The sequence below is a fragment of the Kogia breviceps genome, chromosome 2 (assembly GCF_026419965.1).
Source record: "Kogia breviceps isolate mKogBre1 chromosome 2, mKogBre1 haplotype 1, whole genome shotgun sequence".
In the NCBI taxonomy this organism is placed as follows: Eukaryota; Metazoa; Chordata; class Mammalia; order Artiodactyla; family Physeteridae; genus Kogia; species Kogia breviceps.
This window is the reverse complement of record NC_081311.1, coordinates 75922966-75948742: the sequence shown is the minus strand read 5'-3', so window position 1 is coordinate 75948742 and position 25777 is coordinate 75922966. Positions and strand designations below refer to the sequence as shown.

General features: G+C 38.8%; 1 protein-coding gene across 5 annotated transcripts; it reads left to right on the top strand.

Moving 5' to 3' along the window:
* On the top strand, positions 1-24732 carry ZNF25 (zinc finger protein 25). 5 transcript variants are annotated; one of them, XM_059055079.2, is made up of 7 exons: positions 81-226; positions 2522-2635; positions 7830-7913; positions 18135-18261; positions 18561-18656; positions 20921-20984; positions 21476-24732. In XM_059055079.2, the coding sequence occupies exons 4-7, from the start codon at positions 18228-18230 to the stop codon at positions 22557-22559; spliced, it is 1278 nt and encodes a 425-aa protein (XP_058911062.1). In that variant the 5' UTR covers positions 81-226; positions 2522-2635; positions 7830-7913; positions 18135-18227; the 3' UTR covers positions 22560-24732. The 5 variants fall into 5 exon arrangements, with proteins under 5 accessions (XP_058911060.1, XP_058911062.1, XP_066881749.1 ...); XM_067025648.1 differs by lacking the exon at positions 7830-7913 and adding an exon at positions 2340-2414; XM_067025647.1 differs by lacking the exon at positions 7830-7913 and adding an exon at positions 2314-2414.
* The last annotated feature ends 1045 nt before the right edge of the window (positions 24733-25777 follow it).

Here is a 25777-nt window from a genome sequence, read left to right as displayed (position 1 = left end):
GACGTCATCCGAAGTGGGGGCGCCGGGAGGCTCCCGGGACGCTCAGTGCCTGCGTGGGGCTCCGGAGTGTTCCGCGCATGAGCAATTCCACCTCCCCGCAGCGGCCGCCATTCTCCGTCTCACTCCCCGGCAGGGAGAGGACTCTGGCGCCTCCAGTCTGCTCGGCGCCGCGGAGGGCGGGGCCTGGAACCTGCGCGGGCCGGGAGCTGAGGCCGAGCCCCTGCAGGTGTGTCGGAGGCTTCGGTGCGGGCGCTGGGCTGGGGGCGGGGGGAAGCCGGTCTCCGCGGCCGCGCCGAGTCGGAGACCCTGGCAGCCGCCGCCCCCGCCCCCCACTCTGAGCGCCGGACTGGCCTCCGAGGAGTACTGGGGAGGAAGCCAGGCAGGGGGCCTGGCGAGGAGGCTGTTTGTCCGCAGTGTGGTTCCTCCCCAGAAGCCGTGTTTCTCGACCTGCGTGAAAGGGGCGTCTGGAGGAGGCCTGGGGCGCCGGGCTTAGCAGGACGGATGAGCGCGAGAACAGCCGTTTGTGACGTGGATGCCAAACCCGTCACGTCGGCGCTGGCGCGTGGGCGGCGCTGGCTGCTAGAGATTTGGGTTGTAAAGCCTGAGGGGCCCAGGCTCAAAGCCAGCGCCCTCCGGTAAATGGGCAGGTTAATCTGGGTACGACTCGGACTCGGATACTCATCTGTAAAATTATAATAGCCTTTAGGGTCGTTTCTTGTATTGAATAGGGTAGTGTATATAAAGTACGATAAGGATTCAATAAAGGTGAGCTGCTTTTCTCATTAAAAGGTATGCTGTTCTTTTCATTATTGGCGCATTTAATCATCTTCATCATCATAACCATCCTTTGAATCCGTATTTACCACCTCCATTTTAATAAATACAAGTACCGAAGGTTCAGAGAGATAACTGGCTTAGCCATCCTTATTAGGGATTTGTTTTACTCTGTATTTCATGCTGTTTCCCACCCTAAAATCCACAGCCTTGGGTTGTATTTAATCCAGTGATTGTCCCTGAGCACCACCAGAGTGTAGTGGACCTAATCGTAAAATGTAGTATTTTATTTTCAAAAATTCTTGAGGCTTCCTTAGAACTGTGTAAAAGGTTTAATTAAGGCCCTTCCTGCATTCTCTAACCTGTCTCTATACCCAGACGACTGTTACACATGTGAATTTAAACCATAGTTGAAACCCTGAATTTTAAGTTTTACTGGAGAAGCTGAGAATCCTATCCAGGCCAGAGGGAAAATGGGACAGACTTTTTTAAAGATGAAAACTGCGATTTCATCCATGTTCCATATTATGAAGGTGATATCATAATGCCTCTGATTGGATGGTGTATCTAGGCTTTAGTAAGTAGGCATCGTGTAAGCACCAGGGCAGCTGGAAGTGGTTTCTTCTGCATGTGAGAAGGACCTCGGCATTTTGGCATCTAGTTACCTTTTGCTCCCCATGTGAAGTGCCTATTTTGGGATTATGGTGCCAAATTGTTATTTTAGAAGTTATATTTGTGTTAGTGTCAACAGTTTAGATGGCCATGTCAGAATTCATCAAGGCCTAATTTCATTTTACTCTAGGCCCCAGCCCAGGGTTGGAGGGGATAGTGAATTCTGGGGTTCTGTTGGATTTCTGGTACTGAATGAAGACTTATAGAATCAGAATAGTACATGATTGTTTAAAATTACCTAATTCCTTCTCATGTTAAAGATAATAGCATAAGTGGGAAGCAGCCACATAGCACAGGGAGATCAGCTTGGTGCTTTGTGACCAACTAGAGGGGTGGGATAGGGAGGGTGGGAGGGAGACACAAGAGGGAAGGGATATGGATATATATGTATATGTATAGCTGATTCACTTTGTTGTACAACAGAAACTAACACACCATTGTAAAGCAATTATACTCCAATAAAGATGTTAAAAAAATAAAGATAATAACATAGAAACTAAGATAGTCACTAGGTTTGTTAATAGCAGAGCTTAGCATAGAACTGAAGCCTCCCTGTCACTGTACCATATTTTAGTCAAAATAGGGTTTTTGGAGAAGTGATTTTGGAGAAACTGAAATTTAGAGAGATGAAACATCTTATTTTCAAGAGCTCTGAAGACTTTCTAACCTTGTGGGGTTTATAGTATCAATAGGAAAAATTGTTATGACATGTAACTTAAAAGATTTTCCATATCAATAGATGTTTCTCTTAAACATCATTTGTAATGTCAGCATAGGGTTCCATACTTTGGATATATATTATATACCTTGCTTAACTAATCTGCTATTATTGGACATTTAAGTTTTATATTCTTTTGTGTTATTTAGTAATGGACATATAATTTTCAAAACAGCCAATAGGAAAGAAATGTTTAGATTCAAAAATGTCCCAGATTCATCAAGATTATATGAGAGTCACCAGTGGACAGGTGGGTACTCCTTTATCATGGTCCTTCCTATTCCTTCTCATGGCTCAATGAGACATTTTCCCAGAGGTTTATCTTTTACTAAAATGTTGTATGTAAATTTCTCACAGGTGATTCCTGACTGCAAGATAAGGTCTCTTATGACTTCTGTCTTCCAATTTTCCTTGTTCTGACTTCATAGTTTCTATACTTTCCAATAGCAGCAGAAAATGAACAAGTTCCGGGTGAGTCATTTATTTACCTCTTAACTTTATTTCACTCTGTGTTGTGTGTGTTTTCAGTGAATTTTATGAAAGAGAGTCCATATATTAAATTAGAAAAGTGGAAATCGTTAAAAATCACCTTCAGGGAAAATACTGTTTGAATACAACAGCAGTTCCAAGGTGTGGTCTGGGAGCCCCAAGACCCTTTCAGAGGGTTTGTGAAGTCAAAACATAATACCAAGATGCAAATTGCCTTTTACACTGATGACATTAGCACTGATGGTGTAAAAACAATAGATTGCTGCCTATCTGGCATACATCAGGATGATGACCCCAATGGTATTGTCTTCCTCTGCAGTAGTAAAAAAACCTGGCACCTTTACTTAAGGATATCCTTGATGAAACAGTAAAAGTTACTAATGTTATTAAATCTTGACCCTTGAGTACACATCTTTTTAATATTCAGTGGGATGAAATGGCAAGTTCACCTAAAGTACTTTTGTGGCATACTGAAGTATGATGGTTGGTTGTCTTGAGAAAAAGCACTTGTGTGATTGATTTGTGAGCTCACCGAGCCACTTTTTTTCATGGAATATCATTTTTATGTGAAAGAACAACTGGCAGACAAACTATGGTATTCACATGGTATTCAAACATTTTCTCAACAATGAGTGATGTGAGCCTGTCATTTCAAGGAAAATAACTTAGTATTTGTTGCTAATATTAAAAGTTGAGCTTTCAAGTGAAAATTAGAATGTTGGAAAGAAAACTTGTGAAGTTGACAAATGCTGATACTTAAAAAGACTTTTCTGATGAGATTGGTAAGGATATTAACAAATGTGATTCTTTAATATTAAATAATAAAATGTGTCAACATTTGAGTAATATTTCTGATGTATCTGCTCAGAGGCAAACTCAAGCAGTTTAAGAGGACAGAGTGTTAGAAGTGAGGAACAGGGAATAAGTTGGTTAGGGAGTGCCACTCTAAGAGGTAATATTTGAGGAATATCTTGAATTAAATGAGAGACAGCCAGGTAGAAATCTGGAGGAAGAGTGTACTACATAGAAGGAATAGCAAATGCATACACCCTGAGGCATATTCCAGAAACAGTATTTAGGATACTGAAACTAGAGAGAAGTGAACTTGGGGGAGAACAGTAAGAGGTAAGATATAAGAGGTAGAAGGGAGTAGAATATATACGACTTTGTAGGCTGTAGAAGACATGAATTTTGATTTTATTGGTTCATTAAATATTTTAAAAATCATACTTTATGCAAGTAATGTACATAATATGTATGTATAATTTAGGGAATACTGATTAAGTAACACCACTGTATCCCATATCTGGCTTAAGCAATGAAAATTACTAGTACTTTTGAAGCCCCTGTATGCCCTTCCTTAATGTCATCCCACCATTACCCAGAGAAAAAGAATCCTGAATTCTGTGGTAACCATTTCTTTGCTTTTTAAACTTAATTTTTAAAAACAAAACAGCATATTTAGCAATTAATGAAATGCCCAGCCCTTTGGTAAGCCCTTGACGTAGTTTATCTTACATAATCCTCACAGCCAACTTTTGAAGTGTTGTTATTACTATAATATAAATTTTCAGTGTGGACATTATCTATTATTAATTAGAGATCATAGCCTTTAGGCCTGATGGTGGAAAGAAAGAGACTCTAGAAAAATTTAACCTATTCTACAGTTCTGCTTTGGTCAGTCTTGAACACATTTATACCTTATATATGAAAATTTCCTTATCCAGCATTTGTTCAGATGTGGCACATGATGTTTTCCTTACCTTATACTCTGTAATTAACTGCGGAATGGTCAGTCTGGAACGAAAGAAATAACTAGTGAGCCTTTTTGTTTTTTGAAGTAGTTTTAAGTACAGTCATTACTACCTACTCTTGGAAAAATTTATTTTGTGCAGATAATTGGATTTTTAAGGCATTTTGGCCAGATTAGAAAGTCTTTATTCCTTCTTGCATCTCTCAAGTTCTGCTGCCATCAGTTTCTGCTGTTTGAAAACATCCTTTATAGTTACTGTTTTTATTCTGCTTCCTTGTTGTTTTAGTGAGGGTCTGCTGGTGGAAAATTCTCAGTTTTCTTTATATGAAATATCCACGAAGAGCTTTTTCACTGTGCATAGAAATACTGGTTGACAGTTCTTCCCTTTTAAAACACTGAAAAGCATTCATTGTCTTCTACTACTGGTACAATTGAAAATTAACCTGTTAACTTGTCACACTTTTGAAATAAATTTGTCTGTTTGGGGCTAGTTGCTTTTTAAGATACCTTTTATCCTAGTATGTTTATATCTATATTTCTTTTTATCCTAATTAGATTTACTGTACTTCCCTTGGGTTGAGTATTTGAGTATTTTGTGTATTACATTGTATCTCCTTTATTGACTTTGAAGCTTTATTTTTGTGTGTTATTTTGCTTATTGCTGAATCTGGAGATTACAACATGCACCACTAAAATAATCGTGTCTTCAAATACTGTATTCATGAACAGTGTAATAAACTTATCAGTATAATTCTCTTTACACCCTCCTCACCCTCTGGTCCTTGTCTTATATCTCACTTATACATATATTTTTAACCCCAAATACTCGCTATTTTTGCTTTAAACAGTATTCATCTTTTAAAGAAACGTGTGTGTGTGTAAATAAAACTCTTTTGTGTTTATGTACGTATCTGCTTTGGGAGCTCTATTCCTTCCTACAGGTCTGGGGTTCTCTCTGATATCTTTTCCCTTCAGCCTAAGCAACTCATTTTATTATTTCATGTATTATTTCAGCACTGATGGTGACAAATTTACTTGGCTGGTCTTTCTGAAAATATCTTTATTTCACCTTGGTTTTTGAAGGATATTTTGCCAGATGTAGAACTTTGTCGAGAGTTTTCTTTGTATCTGCATTATTAGGATGTTTTTGTCTTCTGTTGTTTCTGATGAGAAGCTAGTCTTCATCTTATTGTTATCCACCTGAATATAATGTGTTCTTTTCCTCTGTGCTTAAGATTTTCATTTTATCTTTAGTTTTCAATAGTTAGACCATGATGCACACAGGCATGATTTGTTTTGCATTTATCCCTTTTGAAGGATGACAAAGATTTGTGGGTTGCCTTTTTTTTTTAACATCTTTATTGTAGTATAATTGCTTTACAATGGTGTATTAGTTTCTGTTGTACAACAAAGTGAATCAGCTATACATACACATATATCTCCATATCTCTTCCCTCTTGCGTCTCCCTCCCTCTCACCCTCCCTATCCCACCCCTCTAGGTGGTCACAAAGCACCACGCTGATCTCCCTGTGCTATGTGGCTGCTTCCCACTAGCTATCTATTTTATGTTTGGTAGTGTATATATGTCCATGCCACTCTCTCACTTTGTCCCAGCTTACCCTTCCCCCTCCCCGTATCCTCAAGTCCATTCTCTAGTTGGTCTGCATCTTTATTCCCATCTTGCTCCTGTATTAGCATACAGTATTTGTTTTTCTGTTTCTGACTTACTTCACTCTGTATGACAGTCTCTAGGTCCATCCACCTCACTACAAATAACTGTTTCGTTCCTTTTTATGGCTGAGTAATATTCCATTGTATATATGTGCCACATCTTCTTTATCCATTCATCTGTTGATGGACACTTAGGTTGCTTCCATGTCCTGGCTATTGTAAATAGAGCTGCAATGAACATTTTGGTACATGACTCTTTTTGAATTATGGTTTTCTCAGGGTATATGCCCAGTAGGTTGTTGCCTTTTATCATTTTTATAAAATTCTTGTAACTCACTCTTCAGATAGTTTCTTTGCATCATTCTCTTTTTCTTTCTAAAATCCCAATTTCACAGTGTTGAAATATGTACATATTGTCCTAAATGTTCAGATGCTCTGTTCAGTTTGGGTTTTTTTTTTTTTTGTGTGTGTGTGTGTGTGTCCTTTAGTTTGGATATTTCTATTGAGCTGACTGTTTTCAAGTTCATGGCATCCTTTCTTTGCCCTGTCAATTCTCTTCATTCATAAGCCTGTAAAATCCACTTCTGATATTGTATCATTCAGTTCTAAAAATTCCTGTTTACTTTTGTTTTTCTTTCTCTGCTGAGATTCCCCATCATTTCATTTATATTCTCAATTTTTTTCACTAGGTCATTTAGTTTTATTTATTTATTTTTAGTGTAATTACTTTTAAATCCTTATTTGCTAATCCCAACATCTAGGTTAATCTGTAGGTCTGTTTCAATAGTCTCCTTTCTTCAGTATGAATCAAAATTTTCTACTTCTTTGCATGTCTCCTATTTCTTTATTATGTGCTAGGCATTATGTATAAAAGTACAGTAGGGATTGAAGTAAATAATACCTCCAGAAAAAGTCACGTCCCTTCCTCTGTCTGCTCGCTAAGTCAAATATGTAGCTGAGATGGCCCTGGGCTTTAGTGAGGTACTGTTCACCACCAAGCTTCACATAATTGAGGGCAGTATCAAGGCTTTCCCTTCAGCGGGGCTTGGGTTGTGAACACCACCAAAGCTCCACTGATGTGCTTTTAGCTTAGCCACCAGCTTTTCTTTTGGGTGACTGAGGAGTTGCTGCCCTGTAGAGCTTTAAGCACCTGAGACATCTTTTCCTGCCCTGGTGCTCTGCTCCCAGCCTTTGGAGGGTTGTGGCCATGCACTCAGTAAAGGCCTATGGGGGGAAAATGGTGAGTGTTTGTATTTCAGAGCATCCATATAAATTATGGAGCTTTCCTTTGGTTCCAGAAACTGCTTCCCCAACTTAAAATAAACTGACCACTTTGAGACATTTGATAGGAAGTAAAAAAAGCTCTACAGATACTAAGCTTATGTTTGGGGACCTCTTGAATATGAAACTCCCACTCAGTCACCAGGTAGTATCAAAAGGCAAGTTGGTGTTGACTTGCTTTGTGACCAGGATTCTTAGGGATGCTAATACATCACACAAGACCATAAGCAAACATTAAAAGTTTGTTAAAAGTTGAACCAGTTTCCTCTCTTCCCTACTTGCCCCCAAGAATGAAATAAGTTGTGGTTTTCTGTTGTCTTTTGAAATATTTGTCTCTTCTGAATTTTATCCTTTGTTCACCTTTGGATTCTCAGATATCTGATTTTAGAAAATTAAGGTTAAGATCAACTTCTCCTTTGCTTCTCAGAATTTGTTTCTATTCAGAATTTGTTTCTTTATGCTTATTTTAGAGATGCTGGCTCTGAGCTGCTTTCTGCTCTACATTTTTGCCCTGGCTATGAAATTGGAAAATGCCCTGAAAATGCTAACCAGAGGTATAAGACTCATCATAATTAATTTCACTTTTTTCTTGGATCTTTACTTCTCAAATTCTAGTGCTTAAGTTAATATTTGATGCTTTTATATAGCTATTTTTAGTGTGTTTTGGGGGTTTTGTTTTTTTATTTTTCTTTTAAAAAATTAAAGTATAGTTGACTGTATAGCTCTGTGGCATTAAGTACATTCACATTGTTGTGCAACCGTCACCACCATCCATCTCCAGAACTCTTTTCATCATCCCACACTGAAACTCCGCACAAATTAAACACTAACTCCCCACTCCCCCCATACGTTGGAAACCACCATTCTACTTTCTATCTCTGAATTTGACTACTCTAGGTGCCTTATATAAGTAGAATCACATAGTATTTGTCCTGGCTTATTTCATTCAGAACAGTGTCTTCAAGGTTCATCCATGTTGTAGCATGTCACAGAATGTCCTTCCTTTCAGAGGCTGAATAATATTCCATTTTGCTTACGTAATGTACATAATTTTGTTTACATTTGTTAATGGACACCTGGGTTGCTTATACCTTGTAGCTATTGTGAATAATGTTATTATGAAAATTGGTGTACAAATATGTTTGTGTCCCTGCTTTGAATTCTTTTGGATACATAACTAGGAGTGGAATTGCTGCATCATATGGTAATTCTATGTTTAATTTTTTTTGAGGAACTGCCATACTATATTCCATAGTGGCTGGATCATTTAACATTCCCACCAGCAATGCACAAGGGCTCCAGTTTCTCCACATCCTTGCCACTATTTGTTGTTTTCTGATTTTCTTTGTTTTTTGGGTCTTCTTTTTATTGAGTAATAATGGGTGTGTCTTGGGTGTGAAGTGCTTTTTGTTTTGTGCTTTTTAATTTTTATTTACTTTCTAACTTATAGAAAAATTCACTTTTTTTGGATGTACATTTCAATGACTTTTGACACATGCATAAAGACATGTAATCATCACCACAGTCAAGATACAGAACAGTTTAATCACCTCAGAATTTCCTTGGTTCCCTCTATGTAGTCTCCCCATCACTAATTCCTAGAAATCACCAATTTATTCTTCATCTGTATACTTTTGCCTTTTCCTGAATGTCATGTAAATTGAATCACATAGTATGTAGTTTTTTGAGACTACCTCCTTTCATTTAGCATGATGCATTTGAGATTCGATCATGCTGTTGCATGTATCAGTAGTTCTTTTTTTACTGCTAAATAGTATTCAGTTGTATGTGTATACCCTACACACCAGCTGAAAAATATTTGGGTTGTTTCTGGGGTTTTTGGCAATTATGAAAAGAGCTGTTATAAGCATTTGCATTTGCATTCAGATGTCTGTGTGTACACAGATTTTAATTTCTCTTGGGTAAATACCTAGGCATGTACTTATCATGTCATCTGGTACTGTTATAATTAACTTTATAAGAAACTGCCAAACTGTTTTCCTGAGTGGCTTGTATTCTTACCACAATGTATCAGAGTTCCACTTGTTTCCCATTCTTTTTGTTTTTCTTCTTTATTTCTTTATTTTTGGCTGCATTGGGTCTTTGTTGCTGCACGCGGGCTTTCCCTAGTTGCAACGAGCAGGGGCTACTCTTCCTTGTGGTGCGTAGGCTTCTCATTGCCGTGGCTTCTCTTGTTGCGGAGCACAGGCTCTAGGCGCATGGGCTTCAGTAGTTGTGGCACGCGTGCTCAGTAGTTGTGGTACACGGGCTTAGTTGCTCCGTGGCATGTGGTATCTTCCCGGACCAGGGCTCAAACCCGTGTTCCCTGCATTGGCAGGCAGATTCTTAACCACTGAGCCACCAGGGAAATCCCTTGCTTCCCATTCTTGTCAGTACTTGGTATTTCAGGTTTTTTTCTTTAAGTCATTTTGATAGGTGTGTATTGCTATCCTATTATGGTTTTAATTTTCATTTTTCTAATGACTAATGATACTGAAAATCTTTTGATGTGCTTGTTATCCATATATCTTCTTTTGTGAGTGTCTCTTCAAATCTTCTGTTCATTTTTAAATTGGGTTTTCTTAATGAATGTTGAGAGTTCTTTATATGTTCTGGATACAAGTGCAATGCTTTGTTAGATTTGTGATTTTCAAGTATTTTCCTCAGTATCTGTGGCTACTCTTTTCATTTACCTAACAGTGTCTTTCACAAAAATGTGATGAACTCCAAATTTTTCCTTTCAATTTCTTTTGGTATCATGTCTAAAAAGTCTTTGCTTATCTCGAAGTCACAAAAACTTTTCTTCTAAAAAATTTTGGAGTTTAACATTTCATATTTAGGTCTATAATTGGTTTTGAGTTGATTTTGTATAAAGTATGTTATTGGCTAGGGTCCATTTTTATATATAGATACCCATTATTTCCAGTGCCATTTACTGAAAAGCAAATGTATATATGTTATCTTAATACATATTAACTTAGCATGTATAGGATAGATACAGAAATAATTAAAGATATGAGTTAATATGCAAACATACATTTACTGACTGTCTTCTGAGAGGGCGTATAAGCAGTGACACCTCAGTAGCCATGAGCAAACCCAGCACACAGATCTTAGTTTCTAAATATCATTCTACAATAAAAGGAACCAGAATTCCAAGGAGAAATTGACTGATTTTGGGGCTGAGGCGAGGGTAGTACAAAATAAGTCCAGAGCATTTTGTACTGTCAAAAATTAAGGAAGTGCTCAAAAACAGGGTGATGGGGACACGTCAAATGGACATGGGCACCAACCCGAAAGAGCTTCTCATGGCAAAGCTAGAACAGTTTGAGCAACAAAATAAATAACATGGTATTGGATTCTAACCCAAAGCATTAAATATTTGAGACCATACTGATATAAGTAAATGAATAAATAAATAAATGGGGAAAAGAGAGCCCTTTGAAGGATTCCAAGTAATATATCTAGATTCTGCCCCCTCTTAGAGGTGGGGCTTATTCCCTCTTTTCTCGATTATGAGCTACACTTAGTAATTTGCTTTCAAATAATAGACTATGAAAAAGAAACATAGTTACTTTACAGCGAAGAAAAGTGGCAAACACTACCCTAAAAAGTGATCCAGGTTAACATCACCCATGATATCATGTACCCCCTGATATATTGTGATAAGAAGCATTCTTTGTTATTCTCCCACAAAACCTAAAATCTCAGTCTAATCAAGAGGGAAAGAAAACACCAGACAAATCCAAATTAAAGGGCATTCTAAAAAGTATCTGTTTAGTATTCATCAAAATTGTCAAGGTCATATGAAACAGGTAAGGGCTTCCCTGGTGGTGCAGTGGTTGAGAGTCCGCCGCCTGATGCAGGGGACACGGGTTCGTGCCCTGGTCCAGGAAGATCCCACATGCTGCGGAGCGGCTAGGCCCATGAGCCATGACCACTGAGCCTGTGCGTCCGGAGCCTGTGCTCCGCAACGGCAGAGGCCACAACAGTGAGAGGCCCGCGTACCGCAAAAAAACCCCACAAAAAAAACAGGTAAGACTGTCACAAACCAGAAGAGACATGACAACTAAATGCAACATAGTATCGTGAATTAGATCTGGGATAGATATAGGGACATTAAAGAAAAGACTGGTGAAAGTCTGGAGTTTGCTTAATAATCCATTTGCTTCAGCACTATTTTTTTGAAAAGATTATCCGTAATCCACTGAATTTCTTTTGAACCTTTATCAAAATATGTGTGGTTCTATTACTGGACATTTTGTTCCAGTGATCTGTGTGTTTATCCTTTTGCTAGTAACACAATTAATATAGCTTTGCAATATGTCTTGAAATCAGGTAGTGGATTTGCTGATATTTTGTTGAGGATTTTTGTACTTATAACCATGAAAGATATTGGTTGGTAGTCACTATGGTGGTAAATGTTTAATCAGATTTTGGGGACTGGGAGAGAAATCTCGTTTGTACTGTTTACCAATTTCTATGGTATAAATATCCCTGCCGTGGCTAATTTCAAGCTACAAAATGATGTTAATCAATTGCCCAAAATTTGACAATCAGCACTTTTGATCTGGTACAAACAGGTGCAAGCCACCACTGTAGTTTTCTTTTCTGATAATGCTTTTGTTAGGTTTGGGTATCAGCGTAACGTGGGCTTCATAAAATGAGTTGAGAACGGTTCTTTCCTCTTTGTTTTATGGAAGAGATTGCATATAATTGGTATTGTTTCTGCCTTAAATGTTTGGTGGAATTCACCATTGAGACCTGAAGATTTCTTTGTTAGAAGGTTTTGTTGGTTTAAATGAAGTGAAATTCACATAATATTGACCATTTTAAAGCGTAGAGTTAGGTCACATTTAGCACATCCACAATGTTGTGGGACCACTACAACATATAGTTCCAAAACATTTTTGCCATCCCCAAAGAAAACCCCATTCCCATTAAGCAGTCATAACCTAGTCCTTCTCCCTTTAGCCTCTGGCAATTACCAATCTACTTTCCGTCTCTGTGCATTTACTTATTCTGGATATTTCATATAAGTGGAATCATATAATACGTACCTTTTCTATTTGGCTTCTTTCACTTAGCGTAATGTTTTCCAAGTTCATTCACCCTATACCATGTATCAATACTTCATTTTTATAGCAAAATAATATTCCCTTGTATGTTTATACCACAGTTGTTTATCTGTGCATCTATTGATGGACATGTAGGTGGTTTTCACTTTTTGGCTGTTGTGAATAGTGCCACTGTAAACTTTTGTGTCCAAGTATGCTGGGTTGTATGGTATTTGTATGTTTAACTTTCTGAGCAACTGCCAAACTTTTCCACAGGAGCTGTACAGTTTTACATTCCCACAAGCAATATATAAGGGTTACAGTTTCTCCACAACCTCCCCATCACCTGTTATTTTCTGTTTTTTTTTTAAAAACACCCATCATAGTGAATATGAAGTGGTATAATTGTGGTTTTGATTTGAATTTCCCCTAAGGACTAATGATGCTGAGCATCTTTTCATGTGCTTATTTGTATAACTTAGAGAAATATCTGCTCAGTTTCTTTGCCCATTTTCTGGCTGGGTTATCTTTTCTGTTATTTAATTGTAAGTATATTTTATATATTCTGGATAATATCACCTTTATCAGATATGTGATTTGCAAATATTATATTACATTCTGTGAGTTGCCTTTTTCCTATTTTGGTAATATCCTATGATGCATACAAGTTATATATATATATCTATTTCCTTGGCTGCCACGCCACATGGCATGTGGGATCTTAGGTCCCTGACTAGGGATCAAACCTGTGCCCCTTGCATTGGAAGTGTGGAGTCTTAACCACTGGACCGCCAGGGAAGTCCCCACAAAAGTTTTAAATTTTGATAAAGTCAGTTTATTTTTCTTTTACTACTTGTACTTTTTTTTTTTTTTTTTTCGCGGTACACGGTCCTCTCACTGTTGTGGCCTCTCCTGTTGCAGAACACAGGCTCCAGATGTGCAGGCCCAGCAGCCATGGCTCACGGGCCCAGCCACTCTGTGGCATGTGGGATCTTCCCGGACTGGGGCACAAACCCGTGTCCCCTGCATCGGCAGGCGGACTCTCAACCACTGCGCCACCAGGGGAGCCCTGTGGGTTGATCTTATAATTCTGCAACATGCTGACTTTGTTTATGAGCTCAATTAGTTTTTTTTGTGGAATCTTTGGGATATTCTATATGTAAATTAATGTCATCTGCAAATAGAGATAGTTTTATTTTTTTTTCCTTTCCAATTTGGTTGCCTTTATATCCTTTTCTTGTAAAACTGCTCTGGCTAGAACTTCCAGTACAGTGTGGATTAGAAGTGGCAGAAGCAGGCATCCTTGTCTTGTTCCTGGTCATAAGGAGGAAGTTTTCAGTCTTTCACTACTGAGTATGCTATCACCTGGGGGTAGAGGTGGATTTAAAATTTTGTTTATCATTTTGAGGAATTTCCTTCTGTTTCTAGTTTACTGAGTATTTTTATCATGAAAGAGTGCTGAAGTCTGTCAAACGGTTTTTGTGTGTCAATTAAAATGATCTTCTACTTTTCCCCCTTTGCTCTATTACTGTAATTGATTGACTTTTGTATGTTGAACCACTCTTGCATTCCTGGGATAAATCACACAAGGTCATGGTGTAGATTATAATCTATTTTTTTATTTTGTTGGATTTGATTTACTAGTAATATGTTAAAGGTTTTCGTCTTTATATTCATAAAAGATATTTTAACTCTTTATCGGGTAGAATGCTTATTTCCACTTCATTTAATTCTTTTCTGAGGTTTTGTCTTGTTCTTTTGTTTGGAACATATTCCTCTGTCTCCTCATTTTGCCTAACCTCTGTTTTTATTTCCATGCATTTGATAAGTTGGTTACATTTCCCAATCTTAGAGAAGTAGTCGTATGTAGGAAATGTCCTCTGAGGCCCAGCAGTATACTCCCCTCTGATCACCAGAGCTATAAACTCTCCAGGTTCCCTATATGTGGGCTACATGAATCCTTCCTTGTTGTGGGGCTGACTATTGTGGGCACACTGGTAGGCAGGGCTGACCCTCAGCCCTGTTGGAAGCCAGGCCCTGCCTCATGCAGTGGCTCCCGGCCCACTGTTGGGAGGGGCTGGGTCTCTGCCTGGCTAGCTGCATGGCCTGTGGGGTGCCTGGACTGGGACCCAACGTGGCTGGCTGCATGGCCTGAAGTGTCCTGGGATTGGTGGTGGCCCACTGGTGGGCATGGAAGCCTCCAGCACTAATAGGCTAGAGGGAGGACTCCAGAATGGTTCCTCTTAGCACCAGTCTCCTCATGGTAGAACAAGCTCCCAAAATGGCTGCTGCCAGTGTCTGTGTCTCCAGGTGGAGTTCCAGTTGCCTCCTACCTCTCCAGGAGGCTCTCCAAGATCAGCAAGTGAGTCTGAGGTAGGCTCCTTTCAAATTACTCCCTCTGCACTGTGACTTGGAACGTGTCAGATTTTTGCATGCACCCTTTAAGAGTGGAGTCTCTGTTTTCTACAGCCCTCTGGCTCTCAAGCCGCACTGGCCTTCAAAGCCAGGTGTTCTGGGGGTTCGTCTTCCTGTTGCAGGACCCCCTAGGCAGGGGAGCCCAATGTGGGGCTCGGACCCCTTACTTCTTGGGGAGAACCTCTACAATTTTGATTATCCTCCCATCTGTGGGTCACCTTCTCGGGTTGGTGGGTCTTGACTATACTGTGTCTCTGCCCCTCTTACCCATGTCATTGTGGTTCCTTCTTTGTATCTTTAGTTGTGGGGAAATTTTTCTGCTACTCTTCAGATAATTTTCAGAAATCGTTGCTCTGTGAATAGTTGTAATTTCAGTGTGCCTGTGGGAGGCAGTGAGCTCAGAATCTTCCTTCTCCACCATTTTGGCCATCCTTTGTGACCATCTTTTATCTTGTACATACTTCTGTCATAGTACCTGCTATGCATATTGGCATTTAAGAATTTAATCTTTGCCTCCCTGTCAGCATGTAAGCTCCTTGATGACAAGAATAGTTGCTTTCATTCATCTCTGTATTTCTGGCAGAGTTCCAGGCATGGAGTGATATCTGAGTAAATATATACTGAACAAATATTTTATATATGTATAAAGCAGGGTGGCAGTATATCTAACTCTCCAGAATAAATACTGTAGTTATTAGCACATTAACAGTTCACATGTCTTTTTGATGGTACTGTATTTTTTAACAACTTTATTGGAGTATAATTGCTTTAAAATAGTGTGTTAGTTTCTGCTTTACAACAAAGTGAATCAGTTATACATACGTTCCCATATCTCTTCCCTGTTGCGTCTCCCTCCCTCACACCCTCCCTATCCCACCCCTCTAGGTGGCCTGGCTGATCTCCCTGTGCCATGTTGCTGCTTCCCACTAGCTTTCCACCCTACGTTTGGTAGTGTATGTATGTCCATGCCACTCTCTCACTTCGTCACAGCTTACCCTTCCCCCTCCCCATATCCTCAAGTCCATGCTCTAGTAGGTCTGTGTTTTATTCCCGTCCTATCCCTAGGCTCTTCATGATATATTTTTCCTTAGATTCCATATATATGTGTTAGCATACGGTACTTATTTTTCTCCTTCTAACTGACTTCACTCTGTATGACAGACTCTAGGTCCATCCACCTCACCACAAATAACTCAATTTCATTTCTTTTTATGGCTGAGTAATATTCCATTGTATATATGTGCCACATCTTCTTTATCCATTCATCTGTTGATGGACACTTAGGTTGCTTCCATGTCCTGGCTATTGTAAATAGAGCTGCAATGAACATTTTGGTACATGACTCTTTCTGAATTATGGTTTTCTCAGGGTATATGCCCAGTAGTGGGATTGCTGGGTCGTATGGTAGTTCTATTTGTAGCTTTTTAAGGAACCTCCATACTGTTCTCCATAGTGGCTGTATCAATTTACATTCCCACCAACAGTGCAAGAGGGTTCCCTTTTCTCCACACCCTCTCCAGCATTTATTGTTTGTAGATTTTTTGATGATGGCCATTCTGACCGGTGTGAGATGATATCTCATTGTAGTTTTGATTTGCATTTCTCTACTGATGAATGATGTTGAGCATTCTTTCATGTGATTGTTGGCAATCTGTATATCTTCTTTGGAGAAATGTCTATTTAGGTCTTCTGCCCATTTTTGGATTGGGTTGTTTGTTTTTTTGATGTTGAGCTGCATGAGCTGCTTGTAAATTTTGGAGATTAATCTTTTGTCAGTTGCTTCATTTGCAAATATTTTCTCCCATTCTGAGGGTTGTCTTTTGGTCTTGTTTATGGTTTCCTTTGCTGTGCAAAAGCTTTTAAGTTTCATTAGGTCCCATTTGTTTACTTTTGTTTTTATTTCCATTTCTCTAGGAGGTGGGTCAAAAACGATCTTGCTGTGATTTATGTCATAGAGTGTTCTGCCTATGTTTTCCTCTAAGAGTTTGATAGTGTCTGGTCTTACATTTAGGTCTTTAATCCATTTTGAGTTTTGTGTATGGGGTTAGGGAGTGTTCTAATTTCATACTTTTACATGTAGCTGTCCAGTTTTCCCAGCACCACTTATTGAAGAGACTGTCTTTTCTCCACTGTATATTCTTGCCTCCTTTATCAAAGATAAGGTGACCATATGTATGTGGGTTTATCTCTGAGCTTTCTATCCTGTTCCATTGATCTATATTTCTGTTTTTGTGCCAGTACCATACTGTCTTGATTACTGTAGCTTTGTAGTATAGTCTGAAGTCAGGGAGCCTGATTCCTCCAGCTCCATTTTTCATTCTCAAGATTGCTTTGGCTATTCGGGGTCTTTTGTGTTCTCAAGATTGCTTTGGCTATTTGGGGTCTTTTGTGTTTCCATACAAATTGTGAAATTTTTTGTTCTAGTTCTGTAAAAAATGCCATTGGTAGATTGATAGGGATTGCATCGAATCTGTAGATTGCTTTAGGTAGTAGAGTCATTTTCACAATGTTCAAGTGGGGTTTATTCCAGGAATGCAAAGATTCTTCAATATATGCAAGTCAATCAATGTGATACACCATATCAACAAACTGAAGGAGAAAAACCATATGATCATCTCAATAGATGCAGAGAAAGCTTTCGACAAAATTCAACACCCATTTATGATAAAAAACCTGCAGAAAGTAGGCATAGAGGGAAATTTCCTCAACATAATAAAGGCCATATATGACAAACCCACAGCCAACATTGTCCTCAATGGTGAAAAACTGAAACCATTTCCACTAAGATCAGGAGCAAGACAAGGTTGCCCACTCTCACCAGTAATATTCAACATAGTTTTGGAAGTTCTAGCCACAGCAATCAGAGAAGTAAAAGAAATAAAAGGAATCCAAATCGGAAAAGAAGAAGTAAAGCTGTCACTGTTTGCAGATGACATGATACTATACATAGAGAATCCTACAGATGCTACCAGAAAACTACTAGAGCTAATCAATGAATATGGTAAAGTAGCAGGATACAAAATTAATGCACAGAAATCTCTGGCATTCTTACACACTAATGATGAAAAATCTGAAAGTGAAATTAAGAAAACACTCCCATTTACCATTGCAACAAAAAGAATAAAATATCTAGGAATAAACCTACCTAAGGAGACAAAGGACCTGTATGCAGAAAATTATAAGACACTGATAAAAAAAATTAAAGATGATACAAATAGATGGAGAGATATACCATGTTTTTGGATTGGAAGGATGGTACTGTATTTTGATCACTTCAGTTTTAACTGAAATATGTTGTTTCAGGGACCAGTAACATTCAAGGATGTTACTGTGGAATTCACTCAGGAGGAGTGGCAGTTGCTGGATGCTGCTCAGAGGACCCTGTATAGGGAAGTGATGCAGGAGAACTATCGTCACCTCATCTCAGTGGGTGAGGAAATCTTCCCTATCTGTAACTTGCAGTAGTTTGCATTTCCTTTCTCAGTTACTGGAATTTGTTAAGTCCCCTATAGGGTTGAATATTAGCTTTGTTTTAGGGGGCAAAGTTGATGAATCCATTTTGGGTATCAGAAAAATATTTGTGTCCCCATGCACTCCACTGATAAAATCTAAATTTGCCAAGCTTATGTGGGATCTTCCTTGTTCTGCTCCTAAACTGCACTTCCTTATCCTTCAGAGTTGCTGTATTCCAAGCAATTTGTATTATTTTCTTTATTTTTCTATTAATAGGGTATTGTGTGAATAAGCCAAATGCAGTCTTCAAGTTGAAGCAAGGAAAACAGCCATGGATATTAGAAGTAGAATTTCCACGTCGGAACTACCCTGGTAAGTTAGAAATTATAACCTGTGAGGTTGGTGCCTTTGACTTTTGAAATTGTTTTGGGGGGAATCTCTTTTTTAAATGCCTTATACTTTTGGAAATGGTTGAGGATACTTGATCTGCATATGTAAGCAACATAAATCACAATTCCAATTTTCATTCTCCATCTAAATTCCCTCTTTTGCTTGACATTTTTAAATAGATTTACTTCTCCTCCCTATATACTAACTTTGACTTAAACTTTCATTTTGTCTTTTTTCTAGAATTCCCAGTTACTCCTTGCCATTAAAGTATGCAACTATAATCTTAAAATGTCTTATAAATTTTTTCAAATGCAATTTTCCTCCTTTCATTAACAACAAAATGCCTTAGTTTTTTCAGCACCCATTTAAATTTCCTATTCTCTCTTTAAACTCTGAAATCAGTTTACAAATCATTATGCCTTTCATCAGTTATATTATTTTGGAATTGATACAAAATACACCTAATTTTCTGTCAAGAACTAGTCTGGCACTTTACTGCCTACTGCATCTTATTATTATTTATTTATGTATTTACTTTTGGCTGCGTTGGGTCTTGGTTGCTGCATGCGGGCTTTCTCTAGTTGTGGCTAGTGGGGGCTACTCTTGGTTGCAGTGTGTGGGCTTCTCATTGCGGTGGCTTCTCTTGTTGCGGAGCACGGGCTTCTAGGCGCGTGGGCTTCAGTAGTTGTGGTTCGCGGGCTCTAGATTGCAGGCTTGGTAGTTGTGGCACACAGGCTTTGTTGCTCCGCGGCATGTGGGATCTTCCCAGACCAGGGCTCGAATCCGTGTTCCCTGCATTGGCAGGAGGATTCTTAACCACTGGGCCACCAGGGAAGCCCTGCTTCTTATTTTTCATTGTGGCCCCCAAACACATGCTAATTTTCTTTTCATCTGCTCTCCTAAATGTCTTCCATACATAAGATCTTATTTCATGAGTATCCATGTTAACCTTGCACATGTCCTTATCAAATAACTTTTTTAATGTTTTCCCCACAAATGCCATGAAATTCTAACCCCAAGCCTCTGATCATAATCTTTTACTTTCTTTTTTTTTTTTTTTTTTTTTTTTTTTTTTTTTTTTTTTTGCGGTATGCGGGCCTCTCACTGTTGTGGCCTCTCCCGTTGCGGAGCACAGGCTCCGGACGCGCAGGCTCAGCGGCCATGGCTCACGGGCTCAGCCGCTCCGCGGCACGTGGGATCTTCCCGGACCAGGGCACGAACCCGTGTCTCCTGCATCGGCAGGCGGATTCTCAACCACTGCGCCACCAGGGAAGCCCGATAATCTTTTACTTTCTTTCAAGCATTTAAAGATGAATAAATATGAAGGTCCATAAAGATTCTAGAACAGTGTTGAATAATTACTCTTTAAAGATCATGTAGCAAATTGAAGCAGAGATGTAGGAGCTAAGATATGAAAGCAGAATAAGACTAGTGTTGAGTCATAGGTAACTCTGTTTTGGAGATGCAGTATTTGGTAGTCAGCATTGAAAATCTCTGGTGCTACAACTGGTAATTCGTTCTGTTGTAAAGATGGCTTGCACTCTGCTTTTCTTTAATCTTTCCTTTTGTATGTATGTGTTTCTGGGTCTTCTGAACCAGCAAAAATTAAGCCAACTAGATAGAGAGGAATTTTCCTCTAAACATTAGGAAATGGATATTCTGAGAAAGTCACTTTAGTGTTGACATCGAGATTGTTGTATATGGGTAAAGAGGAATAAAGTGGAAGTTTATAGTCTACTAATTACTAGGAATCCTAACACAGTAAACTAGGTTCGAGTGGGTAGAGACCTATAACTTTAGCTCCTTCATCAAGTTTAATCTTTCCTCTGATATTTCCAGTGAACACAGTTGTCTACTAATTTTTATTTTCATCCTACTTACTATTCATTGTCCTTAATGGGCTCACAGCATTCTCTGTGTCTCACATTCCTGTTCAGCAGCACTTTGAATATCTTTTGTTCTCTGCTCCCTTTTTTTTTTTTTTTTTTTTTTTTTTGTCTTAACCTTCTCCAGGTTTTTAAGATCATATTTGTAGTGTCAAAGATACTTGGGTTTATAACCAGGTCCCTCCCCCTCAGCTATAGCAGTTTTTAGTGTTATGTTTCTTCTAAACCACTGAGATAGAGGAAGTTTGCACTTGAGAGTTCCTTCATTTGAGGATATTGGCCTGAAGCCTAAGAATCCACCCTATGACCATAATAATGTGTTAAGATTTATACAGTATTAAATTTTGGATTCCTTTGTAGAAGACCTATGGAATACTCATGACCAAGGAGCAAGATACCAGGAAAGCCAAGCTAAAAATTCAAGGCAAGTTCAAGAATTCAATTTTGAGATTAGAAGCTTCATAAGAATGGGTCTTGATGGGGGTACTAGAAGTGAGAGAGCACTAGTTAATAATAAATGTGAAAAAACTAACACTGGAGCAAATTCCAAAGAACATAATCCAAATGGGAAAGCCTTGTTTCATAATAGATACCTTTTTTATAATTCAAGATCAGGAGATTACAACTTTGAAACAGTCTTTTGATTCTTCTTACTTATACAATAAGGGAGGCTTTATTACACAAAGTGGAGTTCAGGCAGTTGAGAGACCTATAATGCAAGTGAAATTCCTTCTACCAAATGTTAAGCCATAATGTATTTCAACATAGAATATTCACAATGGAGAAGCCCTATGAATCTAATGAGTATTGGAAAAATTTCTAGAAATTGGTTCTCAGAGTTACTTGGAAAATACACACAGCAGACCAAAAAAAAAAAAGCCTTATACATTAATGAATCTGGAAATTTCTCTCTAGGAATGGAGAACTCACAAAACATCAGAAAACTCATAACAATGAGAAAGCCTATAAATGCAATGAATGTGGAAAGTCCTTCTGCCAGAAGTCTGTCCTCATAACACATGAGCATACTCATTCAAAGGACAAACCCAGTGAATGTGGGAAATCTGTCTCTCGGAATGGAGACCTCACAAGACAACAGAAAACTCCTACCAGAGAGAAGACCTATGAATGTAAAGAATGTAAGAAAACTTTCTACCACCTGTCATCTCTCAGTAGACATTTGAGAACTCATGCAGGAGAGAAACCTTACGAATGTAATCAGTGTGAGAAATCCTTCTACCAGAAGCCACACCTCATGGAACATCAGAAAACACACACAGGAGAGAAACCCTATGAATGTACTGAATGTGGGAAGTTCTTCTATGTTAAGGCATACCTCATGGTACACCAGAAAACACACACAGGGGAGAAACCATATGAATGTAATGAATGTAGGAAATCCTTTTCCCAGAAATCACACCTCACAGTACATCAGAGAACACATACAGGGGAGAAACCCTATAAATGTAAGGAATGTGGGAAATTCTTCTCTAGAAATTCACACCTCAAAACTCATCAGAGAACTCACACGGGAGAGAAACCCTATGAATGTAGGGAATGTGGGAAATGCTTCTACCAGAAGTCAGCCCTAACAGTTCATCAGCGAACTCACACAGGGGAGAAACCCTTTGAATGTAATAAATGTGGAAAAAACTTTTACTATAAGTCAGACCTCACTAAACATCAGAGAAAACACACAGGGGAGAAGCCCTATGAATGTAATGAATGTGGTAAATCTTTCTCTGTGAATTCAGTCCTCAGATTACATCAAAGGACTCACACAGGAGAGAAACCCTATGAATGTAAAGAATGTGGGAAATCCTTCTCTCAAAAATCACATTTTGTCATACATCAGAGAAAACACACAGGAGAGAAACCCTATGAATGTCAGGAGTGTAAGGAAACTTTTTTCCAGAAATCAAAACTCACTGCACATCAGAAGACACATACAAAGGGAAAAGCTTATAAAGAGTATAAATTGGGAAGTTCTTCTGTCTGAATTTATCTTTCAGAATAATCAGATAATTTACATGAGACAAAAACCTTATGAAATATCAGTATGGGAAAATTTCAGCCACAGTCTTTCATCATGGAGAGAAAGTCTGTAAATCTTTTAGGGAGAAATTTTTACCATATGTCAGACTTTTACTAAGTATCAGACAACATAGATGGTAGAAACACTAAAAATTGTAAAACATGAGGGAAACCTCTCAGAAATCATACTTTATTGTACAGCATAGAAACCATACGAAAAATCCTGTAAGTAAATGAATTTAAGGAAATTTCTGTCAGGGTAGCCCATCATTTAGACATCCAAAAGCTCACATGAGTGAGAGATTCCTATCAGTATCCTGACCATTCAGAAATCTTTTTATATCAGTTGGACTCAGAATACTCTAAAAGGGGATAATCACACAGACTGAAACACATATGGAAGGCTTTATCAAGAAGTGATGTTTTGGTGAATGTCAGATCAGTGATAAAGTATAGAACCTTTATAAGTATTTTAAATATGTGAAAGCTTTTTAACAAAAATTCTAAGAGAATCTGTACTGAGGGTAACACTTATACTAGAAGTCATGTTGCAGAAATCTGATTACAAGTTTGTTTTTCTTTTAAAGAAACCTGCAAATATCTAGATATATGGAGATTTTTTTAAAAGCACAAATAAACTGAATAACCAGGTGACATCATTAAACACATGTGAAGAGTCCTTTAGTATGTAGGACTTACATGTGAATGTCAAGTGTGCTACAGAACACAGATTGTGGATGTTTGATGTGCATGTGGACCCATCCATAACTGTACATAGGGAAATATGTAGCCTTATTTAGTTCAGTAACTTTTATGTATATGAAGATATCTCATTAAATCTCAGCAGTTACTCCTGTTAATAGAATGTGTATTTAAGTGTAATACTCTTTTAAAATTATAATGTATCTTTTCCTCCTATTTCTGAATGGATATGGATTTTACTGAACTAATCCTTCAGAAAGAAGCTAAAAGTGTTTGTAAAATTTTCAACTCTCTCATGGTCAGCCAAATTTTACATTAGGGATACATTTATTTATAGGAAAAACCTAAGTTCATTTTAAAAAACAGCTGAAAACACCCTACACAATAAAAAAAATAATGCTATGTAAAGAAACGTCTGTCTTAATGTTGTTTTAGCAGATTGCAGAGCTATCTGAATTTGTATTTTGTATTAGAGTCCTAAACGTTCTTCACTACCTTTTTCTTCCTGGTAGAAGCAATGTGACATAGAGGTTAAGAGTGTGGACTCTGGACTCCTACTACCCAGGCTCAGTTTCCAGCATGAAGCATGCACTTATAACCTCTCTGTGCCTCAGTTTCCTTTTCTATAAAAAAGAAGTGATAATAACAATATGTTATGATTGCTGTGAGGTGTAAATGAGTTAATATTTTTAAAGCACTTAGAATAGTGTCTGAGACACAGGAAGAGCTATATGTTAGATACTATTATCATTATAATTTGTAGCTCTTGAATTATGTTGCAAAATAAATAAAGGTTGACTACCAGCATTCATCCCTCACTTTACTGCTGTAGTGCCTTAGTTTGGTTTGGTTGTACATTTTTCCACAAGTGATTTAGATCTGGCCCACTGCCTGCAAGCTAAGAATGGTTTTACATTTCTGAATGGTAGAAAAATTAAAGAATATCTTGTGACATATGAAAATTATATGATATTCAAACTTAAGTTTCTATAAATACAAATTTTATTACAACACTAATACAAAAACAAAGCAAAAAACATTCGTACCTGTTTTGCCTGTGGCTGCCTTCACATTACAGTAGCAGAGGTGAGTGTTATGAAGAAGACCACATGCCTCACAGAGCCTAAGATAGTTACTATCTGGTGCTTTACAAATTTAAGTTTTCTTAGAGCTGAAAACGTCACAGCCAATGTAAAGGTATACTTTTATATATGGTATGTGTTTCAGAAATGATGCATATAGCAATCTGTGGGTAGGTGGGGGGTTTTCCAATATATTTAATTATGTGCATTATATGTTACAAGACTAAGCATTAAAATTTTTTTTCAAATGTGTTTTACCTGCTGGGCTGTCGTAACATCGAAGCAAATTTCCTGATGGAATGTAGCAGTAAATTATGAAATAAACATTGTCTAAATTAAATTAATTGATCCCTACTCACAGTATTCCTGTATTTTCTTCCATGTCAGTGGCCAGTTTTCCCTGTATCATTTTTAAAAATATATTTATTTATTTTGGCTGAGCCAGGTCTTAGTTGTGGCATGCGGACTTCTTAGTTGTGGCACACAGACTTCTTAGTCGCAGCATGCAGACTCTTAGTTGTGGCATGTGGGATCTAGTTCCCCACATGCCCGGATCAAACCCGGGCCCCCTGCATTGGGAGTGCAGAGTCTTAACTACTGGACCACCAGGGAAGTCCCCCTGTATCATTTTAAAATTTTCTCACTATCTCATAATAAACTATTATCTTTATGTCATACTTAATTAATGCAGCCCAATAACAAACAAAAGCAAAATAGAATACCCAACTCCACCAGCTACATTACTAGTGAAATTATTTTATTGCCCACGCTTCATAGAATTCTTAAATGCTGCTCCAATCTAAATGCTGCCATCTTGGACCAATGCAGCCTGTGGTGGGGGCCTTGGAGGGCAGGGGGCCCAGCCTGGGAGCCCAGCAGGCTTCCTGGGCCTGAGTGCGCAGGGAAAATGCCTTCTGCTGCTCCTCTCCTGCTCCTCCGGTCCTGGAGGGCCCCTCCTGCCTGCCTGTCCTGTTCTCCCCCAGCCTCCTTCCTATGCCCCCAGGACCAACACAGCCTGGAGGGGGCCTCTGGGGGCACAGGACCTGGCCTGAGAGCAGGGCAGACTTCCCTGGCTGACTGGGCAGGGGAAATGCTCAGTGTGCTCCCTCCTGATCTGAGCCCCAGAGGGTCCCTCCAGGCATGGGAACCCCTCCCCCTTCTCAGCCACCCCTCAGTTGTGCCAGTCCTGTCAGGCCTCCACTTCTCCACACCCCTCAGTCCCCACACATCCTACTGGTTCACTTGGGGTTCCTCACATCTCCTTGGGCATTGAGGTCCCCCACCAGCATCTGGCAGGCACCAGTGGTGTGGGGAGACACTAACTGAGTCTTCCCACACCTCCATCTTGACTCTGCCTTGGGGGCATAAGAAGGAAGCCAGGACGTGAACAGGAGACACA

Bases quoted from the DNA above. Each gene is read 5' to 3' on its own strand.
- ZNF25 (XM_059055077.2), top strand. The intron at 18,262-18,560 runs GTGAGGAAATCT...TTCTATTAATAG, and splicing joins TCGTCACCTCATCTCAGTGG to GGTATTGTGTGAATAAGCCA. The intron at 18,657-20,920 runs GTAAGTTAGAAA...ATTCCTTTGTAG, and splicing joins TCCACGTCGGAACTACCCTG to AAGACCTATGGAATACTCAT.